Source organism: Notolepis coatsorum (genome assembly GCF_963971535.1).
Source record: "Notolepis coatsorum genome assembly, chromosome: 19".
NCBI classification, from domain to species: Eukaryota; Metazoa; Chordata; class Actinopteri; order Aulopiformes; family Paralepididae; genus Notolepis; species Notolepis coatsorum.
Window position 1 is genome coordinate 66727937 of NC_140183.1, and position 14656 is coordinate 66742592.

Genomic DNA, 14656 nt, shown 5'->3' on the forward strand with positions numbered 1-14656 from the left:
GAGAATAGGCGGCTTCTCTTTGATGACCCTCCCGGAGCTCGGATAGGAGTAGGTCTGAGGCGGCCAGAAGATGCAGAGCGTAGGGGTCTTGAGGGTGTGTAGTTATATATATGGACCACACGGTCCGTCATACAGGAAGCACGTTGAAAACACAACAAGGCAACAGTACAGTGTCGTCAGGACCACACGGTCCGTCATACAGGAAGCATGTTGAAAACACAACAAGACAACAGTACAGTGTCGTCAGGACCACACGGTCCGTCATACAGGAAGCACGTTGAAAACACAACAAGGCAACAGTACAGTGTCGTCAGGACCACACGGTCCGTCATACAGGAAGCACGTTGAAAACACAACAAGGCAACAGTACAGTGTCGTCAGGACCACACGGTCCGTCATACAGGAAGCACGTTGAAAACACAACAAGGCAACAGTACAGTGTCATCAGGACCACACGGTCCGTCATACAGGAAGCACGTTGAAAACACAACAAGGCAACAACAGTACAGTGTCGTCAGGACCACACGGTCCGTCATACAGGAAGCATGTTGAAAACACAACAAGGCAACAACAGTACAGTGTCGTCAGGACCACACGGTCCGTCATACAGGAAGCACGTTGAAAACACAACAAGGCAACAACAGTACAGTGTCGTCAGGACCACACGGTCCGTCATACAGGAAGCATGTTGAAAACACAACAAGGCAACAGTACAGTGTCGTCAGGACCACACGGTCCGTCATACAGGAAGCACGTTGAAAACACAACAAGGCAACAGTACAGTGCCGTCAGGACCACACGGTCCGTCATACAGGAAGCATGTTGAAAACACAACAAGGCAACAGTACAGTGTCGTCTGGACCACACGGTCCGTCATACAGGAAGCACGTTGAAAACACAACAAGGCAACAGTACAGTGTCGTCAGGACCACACGGTCCGTCATACAGGAAGCACGTTGAAAACACAACAAGGCAACAACAGTACAGTGTCATCAGTACCACACGGTCCGTCATACAGGAAGCACGTTGAAAACACAACAAGACAACAGTACAGTGTCATCAGGACCACACGGTCCGTCATACAGGAAGCACGTTGAAAACACAACAAGGCAACAGTACAGTGTCATCAGGACCACACGGTCCGTCATACAGGAAGCATGTTGAAAACACAACAAGGCAACAGTACAGTGTCGTCAGGACCACACGGTCCGTCATACAGGAAGCACGTTGAAAACACAACAAGGCAACAGTACAGTGTCGTCAGGACCACACGGTCCGTCATACAGGAAGCACGTTGAAAACACAACAAGGCAACAGTACAGTGTCATCAGGACCACACGGTCCGTCATACAGGAAGCATGTTGAAAACACAACAAGGCAACAGTACAGTGTCGTCAGGACCACACGGTCCGTCATACAGGAAGCACGTTGAAAACACAACAAGGCAACAACAGTACAGTGTCGTCAGGACCACACGGTCCGTCATACAGGAAGCACGTTGAAAACACAACAAGGCAACAACAGTACAGTGTCGTCAGGACCACACGGTCCGTCATACAGGAAGCACGTTGAAAACACAACAAGGCAACAACAGTACAGTGTCGTCAGGAGCACACGGTCCGTCATACAGGAAGCATGTTGAAAACACAACAAGGCAACAACAGTACAGTGTCGTCAGGACCACACGGTCCGTCATACAGGAAGCACGTTGAAAACACAACAAGACAACAGTACAGTGTCGTCAGGACCACACGGTCCGTCATACAGGAAGCACGTTGAAAACACAACAAGGCAACAGTACAGTGTCGTCAGGACCACACGGTCCGTCATACAGGAAGCACGTTGAAAACACAACAAGGCAACAGTACAGTGTCGTCAGGACCACACGGTCCGTCATACAGGAAGCACGTTGAAAACACAACAAGGCAACAACAGTACAGTGTCGTCAGGACCACACGGTCCGTCATACAGGAAGCACGTTGAAAACACAACAAGGCAACAGTACAGTGTCGTCAGGACCACACGGTCCGTCATACAGGAAGCACGTTGAAAACACAACAAGGCAACAACAGTACAGTGTCGTCAGGACCACACGGTCCGTCATACAGGAAGCACGTTGAAAACACAACAAGGCAACAGTACAGTGTCATCAGGACCACACGGTCCGTCATACAGGAAGCACGTTGAAAACACAACAAGGCAACAGTACAGTGTCGTCAGGACCACACGGTCCGTCATACAGGAAGCGCGTTGAAAACACAACAAGGCCTACTCTATGCAAACAGGGAAGTGTCCGGGGCTAGATGGTTACCCTATAGAGTTCTACAGGAAATTCTTTGATAAACTGGCACCCATTTTAATTGACATGTATGCAGATTCATTTAGGTCACTTAAGTTACCCCCATCCCTTACTCAAGCCTCGATTTCTCTGTTGCTAAAAAAAGATAAAGACCCCCTATCCTGTGGAAGTTATCGTCCTGTCAGTCAGTTGACGGTAGATTTAAAGCTTCTATCAAAGCTCTTAGCTATGCGCTTAGAACCTGTCCTTCCCACTATCATATCTCCAGACCAAACAGGTTTTATCCAGAACAGATATTCATTTTCCAACATTAGACGTCTCTTTAATGTCATATATAGCCCTTCCTCCACAACTAGCCCGGAGGCTGTCATCTCACTAGATGCGGCCAAAGCTTTTGACCGTGTGGAGTGGGGATATCTTTTCGACACATTGAAAAAGTTTGGACTGGGGGATAACTTTGTAGCTTGGGTGAAATTACTTTACACCTCTCCCACTGCCTCAGTAAGGACTAACAACACACGTTCAGCACAGTTCCATCTACACCGCTCCACGAGACAGGGTTGCAATTTGAGCCCACTCCTGTTCGATGTTGCCATTGAACCGTTGGCCATCGCACTTCGATCAGACCTTCGTATAAAAGGTATAATCAGAGGGGGTGTTGAACAGAGGACCTCCCTATATGCAGATGACCTGCTTCTATACGTGTCTGACATCTCCACATCTATTCCAGCTGCACTTGACATATTCACCCGATTTGGCCGTATTTCAGGGTATAAACAAAATTTAGACAAAAGTGAACTTCTTCCATTGAATGCAGAAGCTCGAAGTTATCCACTGCATAACTTCCCATTGAAAATTTCCCCCCATGGCTTCAAATATCTCGGTATCCAAATTAGGGATACATTTGGGGACCTATTCAAATTTAATTTTGGCTCTCTACTGACTCGATTTCAGGAAGATTTTGAACGTTGGTCATTATTACCTCTCTCTCTTGCTGCACATATCAATTGCGTTAAGATGAACTCTCTCCCAAGGTTTTCTTATCTTGTCCAGTGCCTGCCTATCTTTCTTCCCCACTCATTCTTTCAAAAAATTGACAGCCTAGTGTCCAAATTTATTTGGAATAACAAAGTTCCCAGAATTAGTAAAGCTCTATTACAAAGGAGTAGATCTCTGGGTGGCATGGCTCTACCTAACTTCAGAGCCTACTATTGGGCAGCCAATCTCAGAATCATACAGCAATGGCTACAGTCAGACAAACCTCTGGTGTGCCCTATGTGGGTTGACATCGAAGCCTCATCTGTCAAACCTGCTTCACTAACCAGTCTTATACATGCCCCCATTAGTTCTCCATTGGCCCCCTACTTCAAAAATATAATCGTTAAAACTACATTCAGAATTTGGAATCAATTCAGACGCCACTTTGGGTTTAAAACTCTATCCCACTTGGCCCCGATAGCAGCTAACCCTTTATTTCACCCCTCATTGATGGATGGAGCATTCTCCTTATGGGCCTCACTCGGTATTAAAACACTAGGTGACCTATATATAGATAATGTTTTTGCCTCCTTTCAGCAATTATCAGAGAAATATTCAATCCATAGCCGACATTTCTTTCGGTATCTACAGATTCGTAGCTATGTCTGTAGCATTAACCCTATATTTCCCAACCTTCCAGAGGTAACACCCATCGACTCCTTTTTAACCCCGATGTCTTCCATCAAGGGCATGATATCGACTATGTACAATCTCATTCTCTCCTTATGTCCAACCACAATACACAATATTAAAAGTAAATGGGAGGAGGATTTAGAGGAGGAGATCTCGGATGACATTTGGGTTGACATTCTACGTCTTGTTCATTCTTCTTCTATTTGTGCAAGACACGGGCTGATACAATGCAAAATTGTTCATCGAGTACACCTGACGAAAGTCAGATTAGCCAAAATGTATGAAGATATCGATCCTATATGTGATAGATGTCATTCGGCCCCAGCCACATATACTCACATGTTTTGGACATGCCCCTCCTTGCACAGGTATTGGACAAATATTTTTGAAACCATCTCGGGAAGTATTGGGACAAATCTTGAACCAAATGTATTGACAGCGCTTTTTGGATACTCCCCACCTATGTTATCACTTTCAAAGCACAAAGCACACGTTGTGGCATTTACCACTCTACTGGCCAGGCGGCTGATTCTGTTTAAATGGAAGTCCGCTGCTCCCCCCACTCACCTTCACTGGATTAGAGACATACTATACTTTATCAAACTTGAAAAGATAAGATGCACTCTGAGAGGTTCTTCATCTATGTTCAAGAAAACGTGGGGTTCATTCCTTGTACTTGTGGATGATGTACAGTTCCATACTATTCCAGAATAACAATTTGTATGCTGCTTGTTGGTATTCATCTGTGTGAACGTTAATTCAACGTGAGTTATTTGATATACCGGATATACATTGGAGAAGCATATTTGGGTACCTAAACATGTGCTATATATTTGATATACTATGTATATACGTTTGAGACGACTGTCGGGCGACCAAGTCAGTGTTTGTTTGTATTATTATTTACTTTTGAACTCTGTTTTATTTTTTTCTTGTTTTTTATTTTTTTATTTTATTTTCTTCTGTTTAATGTTGTTATATGTTCTATGTGGACAATGACAATACAACAATGTATATATACAGACATATACTTATAATGTCTATGTCCTCAAAAAAGTATAATAAACAAAAAAGTGAAAAAAAAAAAAAAAAAAAAACACAACAAGGCAACAACAGTACAGTGTCGTCAGGACCACACGGTCCGTCATACAGGAAGCACGTTGAAAACACAACAAGGCAACAGTACAGTGTCGTCAGGACCACACGGTCCGTCATACAGGAAGCACGTTGAAAACACAACAAGGCAACAGTACAGTGTCGTCAGGACCACACGGTCCGTCATACAGGAAGCACGTTGAAAACACAACAAGGCAACAGTACAGTGTCGTCAGGACCACACGGTCCGTCATACAGGAAGCACGTTGAAAACACAACAAGGCAACAACAGTACAGTGTCGTCAGGACCACACGGTCCGTCATACAGGAAGCACGTTGAAAACACAACAAGGCAACAGTACAGTGTCGTCAGGACCACACGGTCCGTCATACAGGAAGCACGTTGAAAACACAACAAGGCAACAGTACAGTGTCGTCAGGACCACACGGTCCGTCATACAGGAAGCACGTTGAAAACACAACAAGGCAACAGTACAGTGTCGTCTGGACCACACGGTCCGTCATACAGGAAGCACGTTGAAAACACAACAAGGCAACAACAGTACAGTGTCGTCAGGACCACACGGTCCGTCATACAGGAAGCACGTTGAAAACACAACAAGGCAACAGTACAGTGTCGTCTGGACCACACGGTCCGTCATACAGGAAGCACGTTGAAAACACAACAAGGCAACAACAGTACAGTGTCGTCAGGACCACACGGTCCGTCATACAGGAAGCACGTTGAAAACACAACAAGGCAACAGTACAGTGTCGTCAGGACCACACGGTCCGTCATACAAGAAGCATGTTGAAAACACAACAAGACAACAGTACAGTGTCATCAGGACCACACGGTCCGTCATACAGGAAGCACGTTGAAAACACAACAAGGCAACAGTACAGTGTCGTCAGGACCACACGGTCCATCATACAGGAAGCACGTTGAAAACACAACAAGGCAACAACAGTACAGTGTCGTCAGGACCACACGGTCCGTCATACAGGAAGCACGTTGAAAACACAACAAGGCAACAGTACAGTGTCGTCAGGACCACACTGTCCGTCATACAGGAAGCACGTTGAAAACACAACAAGGCAACAACAGTACAGTGTCCTCAGGACCACACGGTCCATCATACAGGAAGCACGTTGAAAACACAACAAAGCAACAACAGTACAGTGTCGTCAGGACCACACGGTCCGTCATACAGGAAGCACGTTGAAAACACAACAAAGCAACAACAGTACAGTGTCGTCAGGACCACACTGTCCGTCATACAGGAAGCACGTTGAAAACACAACAAGGCAACAACAGTACAGTGTCCTCAGGACCACACGGTCCATCATACAGGAAGCACGTTGAAAACACAACAAAGCAACAACAGTACAGTGTCGTCAGGACCACACGGTCCGTCATACAGGAAGCACGTTGAAAACACAACAAAGCAACAACAGTACAGTGTCGTCAGGACCACACGGTCCATCATACAGGAAGCACGTTGAAAACACAACAAAGCAACAACAGTACAGTGTCGTCAGGACCACACGGTCCGTCATACAGGAAGCACGTTGAAAACACAACAAGACAACAGTACAGTGTCGTCAGGACCACACGGTCCGTCATACAGGAAGCACGTTGAAAACACAACAAGACAACAGTACAGTGTCGTCAGGACCACACGGTCCGTCATACAGGAAGCATGTTGAAAACACAACAAGACAACAACAGTACAGTGTCGTCAGGACCACACGGTCCGTCATACAGGAAGCACGTTGAAAACACAACAAGGCAACAACAGTACAGTGTCGTCAGGACCACACGGTCCGTCATACAGGAAGCACGTTGAAAACACAACAAGGCAACAGTACAGTGTCGTCAGGACCACACGGTCCGTCATACAGGAAGCATGTTGAAAACACAACAAGGCAACAGTACAGTGTCGTCAGGACCACACGGTCCGTCATACAGGAAGCACGTTGAAAACACAACAAGGCAACAGTACAGTGTCGTCTGCAACACATGATAAAGTCACCATTTAACCAGGGGTCTAAAAAGTACCCAGAAATTATACTTAAGTGAAAGTATGTGTACCGTCTCAAAATCGTACTCAAGTAAAAGTCAGAGTATCCGGCTAAAAACACACTTGAGTAAAAGTCAAAAAGTGTCTACGTTTTAAGTACTAAAAGGTAAAAGTTAAAACTTTTTTTTATTCCGGGTCAATGGAATCCGTTTCCATTTCGTCCTCTTCATCACTCGTACTATCGTTTGTGGCCATCTCCTGTAGCTCGTCACTCTGACTGTATGTTCTTATGATAGCAGGTGTTTAATCAAAGATCCCCGCTTTCTAGTGTTGCACAAGGACCAATCAGCACGGGTATGGGCGGGTTCATTATTATCAAATATACTAATTAAAATGGTTGGACCTGTGAGATTTGTACTTTGTACTTTGTAGGTCTGCATTTTAAATGTAAGGAGTAAAAAGTATTTTTTTTTTCTCTGAAATGTAATTGAGTACAAGTAGAAGTATACAAACCTAATAATACTAGCGTAAAGTACAAATCCCCCAAAACAGTACTTATTAAGTATTGTAACAAAGTACAATTACTCGAGTACTTTACACCCCTGCGTTTAACCCATGTGTTTGTATTGAGTATGATGGTTATACGTAATGATGTATCTCAATAAGATAAGATAAGATAAGATAAGATAAGATACTCCTTTATTGATCCCCTTGGGGAAATTCAGGCAACAAAGCAGCGTGGGGGAGGGGGGAGGGGAGGCTACAGGTATGGACAGGGTAATAGTAGAAATACGTAAATACAGGCAAGAACAATTATAGTACAGTAGAAAAGTAAAAAGAAATAGGCAGTGTAAACAATATGATTATAACTCTGAATATATGCACATGAGCGAGTAAGCAGTGTAATCAAAGGTGCAGATGAATGTCTGTATCAGTTATAATATACGTTACAATAAATATGGTGAACAAATGAACGGTTGGAGACGCTGATGATGTCATCGCGTCGGGAACGGGACAGCGACCGTGAACTCACCCTCCAAACATCAACAAGTCTATAAATCTATTGTTGGTGCTCGTCCAGTGTTTAATAAAATGCTATAAAAATACCCTCTTCTTTTGCAGTAGTAGTAGTAGTAGTAGTAGTAGTAGTAGTAATATGTGCATTACAACCACAACAAAAAAACAGTTTTAAAGGTAGAATCTGTAATGCCGTCAAACAATGAGCTCGAGGCAAGAGTGCTCCTTTTTAGTATTGTGCTTTGTTTACATTTCTTTGTTTCATGTTCATGTAGCGTATTATTATTATTATTATTATTATTATTATTATTATTATTATTATTATTATTATTATTATTATTATTATTATTATTATTATTATTATTATTATTATTATTATTATTATTACTCTTCATGTATAAAAAAAAAAGCTTTAATAAATTGCTTTGTTCATATTAGAACGATACAAAAAATTAAAAGAAACATGTTCCTGAAGAAGGCCGATAGAGAGGCCGAAACATGTTTTTATTTTTTTATTTTTGTTCTAATATGAACCAATTTATTAAAGCTCTTTTATACAAGAAGAGCAGCTTCTAAACACTGGATTCACACTGCCGCCCTCCTCCTTGTTCAAACAAGCCTTAATTTCTTTGAGTATAACTTTGAAATAATGTTGACTTACAGTACAATACATTTTGTATTCCATTCTACAGATAAGGAAATGAACTTCTACAAACAGAGAACCAACAACCTGAATACACCATACGACTACTCCTCCATCATGCATTATAGAAGGTAAGGCAACTTTAAAGCAAATTTAATGTAAAAAAAGAAAACACTGGAACGGTTTGTTGAAATGTGCATTTTTAAGGGGTTCTGGGGATTGGGGGGGGGGGGGGGGGGGCGGGGGGGGGGGGGGGGTACCTCATTTTGTATATTGTATATTCTGTATAGTGTTTGGTGTTTATTCTTTTTACTTTCTTTACTGTATGAAGCACACTATTAGGGGGCTCGTACAGAACCAAGCATTTCACTGTAATGCACATGTACCTTATATGACAGATAAAACAAAAACTTGAAACAGTTATCACATTGTACGTTAACTCTTTCACTGCATCCGCGGAGCTAATGATGCTAATGATGGAGCATCGCCGTCGGTTGTGTGACAATAAAGGGCTAACCTTCTGTATTGTCACAGTGAAAGGGTTAACCGGCTGCCGTGTGGCAGTGAAAGGGTTAATGACAGTGCTGTGTGTTCATTCTAGCACCGCCTTCACGTCAACGTTTGGAAAGGAAACCATCACTCCAGTCCCCGCCTCCTCCGTGGCGATTGGCCAGAGGAACCACATGTCTGACATTGACATCCTGCGGATCAACCAGTTGTACGAGTGCACCGACTACCGCCGTCCGTCCACAGCAGGTGAAGTCTTACTGTTTAACCCCATGGTCAGCCGTGATTGGAGGGTCAAGAAAAGAGGGCGGGTTTGAGATAGGTCCGTTGGAAAATAGATTGCATGGCCATTTAAAAAGTTGGTCAACTTTTCAGCTGTCAAAAGGTAGTGTCTAGATCCATAGCCCATAGAAGCATGTTTGTAGATGTAAATAATTTTTATTATTATGTTTCTGGTAGATTTTTATTTGTTTGTACTACCGGGCGGTCCGGTAGAGGGAGAGACAGAGAGGAAGAACGGAGACAGAGCGGGGGGAGACATTCGGCAAAGGACGGCGGGTCCGGGAATCGAACCCGGGTCGGCCGCTTGGCATTACATGGTCGCCACTTGGGTGCCCTAGGCGGTGGTCGTGGTTATGATTATGGTTAAGGTGAAGGGGGCAGGTTTAAAAAACAACTTTTTAGGTGAAGATTATGATGAGTTACGCTTTGCAGCTGGGTCATAAAGTGCCAGTTCCTATGGAAATGTCCTTCCGGGCGATGGGATATAGAACTGCCCTGTCGAAAATAGGTGCAAGGAAGGATCTTGCCACCAGATGACCCTATTCAGTTCTATTTTAGAACTCTCTGAAGAAGAATACAGGCTGAATTGGTTACTACAGTATACAGGATAGATACTGACAAATACTGTGGCTGCAATATCACTATAATATAATAATTAAATATGTTCATTCATCAACATTCTAAAATGTTAAACGGTTGAAAAGACATTAGATGGCAATATTTGTAATGTAATACTGTAATACATTTGTTTATGCATTTCTGTGCCATCTGCATTTGTAGAATGTTAGGAAGATTGCAGTGTTGTGTGTTATGTCTTAACAGATCCTTATTTTTTTCCAGATATCGAGGAGGAAGACAACATTCCGAAGTGGATCTCATCGCTATTCCATCCATAATTTCAAAGGAAGATGCCAACATTATAGAAATGTGCTTACCATCTTCTCCAGACTGAGACAAGAAGATAGACACCAGCTTCTCTTACCATCTTCTCCAGACTGAGACAAGAAGATAGACACCAGCTTCCTCTTACCATCTTCTCCAGACTGAGACAAGAAGATAGACACCAGCTTCCTCTTACCATCTTCTCCAGACTGAGACAAGAAGATAGACACCAGCTTCCTCTTACCATCTTCTCCAGACTGAGACAAGAAGATAGACACCAGCTTCCTCTCAATGCTACGCTATTAGCCTAGCTTAGCATAAGAATGGAAGCGGATACGTAGCAGCTAGCCTAAGTGTTGACCAACTAACACCTCTCCCGAGTTTTAGCTAGGCTAGCCGCTACATATCCACTTCTATTCATTGAGCTAAGCTAGGCTAACATGCAGCCTGATAGCCTTCTACTGAACACACAGAGAGGAAACTGGTATCTATCTACTTGTCTGACTTTGGAGAAGATGGTAAGAGATGGTAAGAGATTTGCCATAATGTTGGCTTGTAGCTTAACGGTTTATGAAACCCATACTAATAAAAATAAACCAATTCCCTATACTTCATGTTTCATTCTTCTTGCCAAAAACACACCCAGACATATGAATAGGATTATCATCCACCCAGGGGCGTAATCTAGGCCGGGACATCGGAAAGTGTCCCCGGCATGTTTTCAGATGCAGATATTGTACCCCCCACGTTTTACCGTCCAAATACATGGATAATAAACGGACGACAGCGGCGACCGCACGGCCAGCACTAGGACCACACACAGAAAATTGCTGATTGTCTCTGAGCTGAGTCTCTGACTACCTGTCCTATTATTATGCAAAGAGCAGTAGATGGGGTCGCATTCTTGCCCTGCACGGGCCAAGTACCCACTCGCTACAGTACTCGTCTTTGCATAATAATAGCTCGGGTCGTCAGCCGAGCCGAGGTGTGTTTCCTGTTTGTTTCTCTTGAAAATAATCGTGGTTCATAAGGCATGACAAATGCGTGTTACAGAGTCCATCAGCAAGACATAATCATTTGCAAGATTTGCAAACAAGATACAAACTCATTGAAATCAAATGCCCACCTACTGATCTGTTCATGTGTTATAATAATGATAATACATTCGATTTATAATGCGAGCACCTGCATTACAATCAAATGACTGATCTGTTATGTGTTATGCACCCGAGTCTCGAGAGGCACTTTATAATAGAAAAAGACAGTGCAAACATGTATATGTCGCTTACAGTTTATTATGCCTACGCAGTTCGTTTATTTTGACAGAGTTAAAAAAATGTCACTAGTATCATTATATTAAATTAGCGGACGTGCAGCTGGACAAGCCCTGGCTCCACGATGACCACCTCTTACAAGAGGCGCCACCGCCTGGGAAAAATGCGTATTGCACACCTGGTATTAGAAAAAAATTGGGGAAGGGGGCGCCCCCTACCCCCCCCCCCCTGCAACGTCACTGACCACGCCCCTAATATGTCCCCTCCACCGCTAGGAACAAAGTTACGCCACTGCATCCACCATTCGCCAAATAACACACCCAACACTTCAAATCCATTGTCAACTGTTTATTCCCAAACACCATCATAATAATATACATTACATCAAAGTGTAAGATATTAAAATCCTTGTACTGTATTCAGCCCGAAATCCGAATGAGCGTTCTATTCTAAAGTATAAAAAAAGTATTGTATTGTAAATGTGAGTGCTGGAGGGGTATCTCTCAGGCTGTGGGGCTGGGGGCAGGGTGGAGGGGGGGGGGGTATCTCAGGCTGTGGGGCTGGGGGCAGGGTGGAGGGGGGGGGTATCTCTCGGGCTATGGGCTGGGGGGCAGGGTGGAGGAGGGGGTATATTTCTGGCTGTGGGGCTGGGGGGCAGGGTGGAGGAGGGGGGGGGGGTATCTCAGGCTGTGGGGCTGGGGGGCAGGGGGGGGGGGGTATCTTTCTGGGTATCTCAGGCTGTGGAGCTGGGGGGCAGGGCAGGGGGGTACCTCTCAGGCTGTGGGCTGGGGGGCAGGGCAGGGGGGTACCTCTCAGGCTGTGGGGCTGGGGGGCAGGGGGTACCTCTCAGGCTGTGGGGCTGGGGGGCAGGGGGGGTACCTCTCAGGCTGTGGGGCTGGGGGGCAGGGCAGGGGGGTACCTCTCAGGCTGTGGGGCTGGGGGGCAGGGCAGGGGGGTACCTCCTCAGGCTGTGGGGCTGGGGGGCAGGGCAGGGGGGTACCTCTCAGGCTGTGGGGCTGGGGGGGCAGGGCAGGGGGGTACCTCCTCAGGCTGTGGGGCTGGGGGGCAGGGCAGGGGGGTACCTCTCAGGCTGTGGGCTGGGGGGCAGGGGGGGTACCTCTCAGGCTGTGGGGCTGGGGGGCAGGGCAGGGGGGTACCTCTCAGGCTGTGGGGCTGGGGGGCAGGGCAGGGGGGTACCTCTCAGGCTGTGGGGCTGGGGGGCAGGGGGGTACCTCTCAGGCTGTGGAGCTGGGGGGCAGGGCAGGGGGGTACCTCTCAGGCTGTGGGGCTGGGGGGCAGGGCAGGGGGGGTACCTCTCAGGCTGTGGGGCTGGGGGGCAGGGCAGGGGGGTACCTCTCAGGCTGTGGGGCTGGGGGGCAGGGGGTACCTCTCAGGCTGTGGAGCTGGGGGGCAGGGCAGGGGGGTACCTCTCAGGCTGTGGGGCTGGGGGGCAGGGGGGGTACCTCTCAGGCTGTGGGGCTGGGGGGCAGGGCAGGGGGGTACCTCTCAGGCTGTGGGGCTGGGGGGCAGGGTGGGGGTAAGAGGCCTCTGACAGGAGTGGTTGACCAGCTCGTGCTTGTTGTTTGCGAGGGTTGAAGCGGACGTCGAAGTGGCAGGTCAGACGCTGAGGAGGAGGAGGAACATCTGAGTTAGAACAGGTGTTAGAACGCTGAACGTCAACAGAGAGACAGAACGAAAGAACGAAGGAAAGAAAGAAAGAAAGAAAGAAAGAAAGAAAGAAAGAAAGAAAGAAAGAAAGAAAGAAAGAAAGAAAGAAAGAAAGAAAGAAAGAAAGAAAGAAAGAAAGAAAGAAAGAAAGAAAGAAAAGAAAAAGAAAGAAAGAAAAAGAAAGAAAGAAAGAAAGAAAGAAAGAAAGAAAGAAAGAAAGAAAGAAGAAAGAAAGAAAGAAAGAAAGAAAGAAAGAAAGAAAGAAAGAAAGAAAGAAAGAAAGAAAGAAAGAGATGCTGTCTTTGCAGCCGTTTGACACATGACATGGAACAGAAACATGACGCTCAGTGGAACAGTAGAGCAAATGATGAATCCATGGCTGTGACCCAGAACAAAGATGATAGTCAGCGGCCCTTGTGGCAAGTAAGAGTTACAACAGCAGATTAAAGTTATAGGCTTGCATCGCCAGACCCACCTCCACGTGTTGGCGCTGAGGACAAAGTTCAAGTTTCAAGTTTCAAGTTTCTTTAATAGTTGTCATACAGAAGTACAGAATACTTTCATACAAAATGCTTCTTACTGTTACGCTCCAGAGACTGTGCTAGACAAGATAGTATCAAATAACATAGTATAGCATGTAATAGCATCACACCAGTTTGTCCGCCCTACATTGGCTTCCTATCCAAGCCCGCTCTGACTTTAAAGTGCTACTCCTCACCTACAAAATTTTAAATGGCTTGCACCGCTCTATCTATCTGATCTCATCTCCCGATACTCGCCCGCTCGTGCTCTGCGCTCACAAATGCGGGGCTTCTATCGACCCCTAGGGTTAAAAAGAAATCCGCCGGCCACAGAGCCTTTGTCTACCGCGCTCCCTACCTGTGGAACAAATTACCTGCCGTCATCAGGGGCGCCTGCTCTGTCGAAGCTTTTAAATCCCTGCTTAAGACTCATCTTTTCTCTCTCTCCTTCAACCTACCTTGATCTCACCTGGTCGGGGACTGACCTTTAGATTAATCTGTGTAGTTTAGTAAGGTACAGGTACTACATGGTACCACTGGGTAGTTTACTATAGGGTAGTTTAGTTAGGGTACAGGGTACTACATGGTACCACAGAGTACTACTTGGTACTGCATGGCATTACAGGGTACTACAGGCTTACATAGCTCTACATGGCACCACAGGGTACTACATGGCACTACAGGGTACTACGGGGTACTACATGGCACTATGGGTACTATAGGGTACTACATGGCACTACGGGTACTACATGGCACTACAGGGTACTACATGT

The 14656-nt window shown here is 45.6% G+C and overlaps 1 protein-coding gene across 1 annotated transcript in view; it reads left to right on the forward strand.

Moving 5' to 3' along the window:
- The window catches only part of LOC311246067 (hatching enzyme 1.2-like), a 12201-nt gene extending 1702 nt beyond the window's left edge, over positions 1–10499 (forward strand). The window contains exons 3-5 of the mRNA XM_084336141.1: positions 8799–8880; positions 9351–9505; positions 10379–10499. Of these exons, the coding sequence (XP_084192267.1) occupies positions 8799–8880; positions 9351–9505; positions 10379–10434 (293 nt within the window). The 3' untranslated portion in view covers positions 10435–10499. The remainder of the gene's footprint in view (positions 1–8798; positions 8881–9350; positions 9506–10378) is intronic.
- Positions 10500–14656: the final 4157 nt, after the last annotated feature.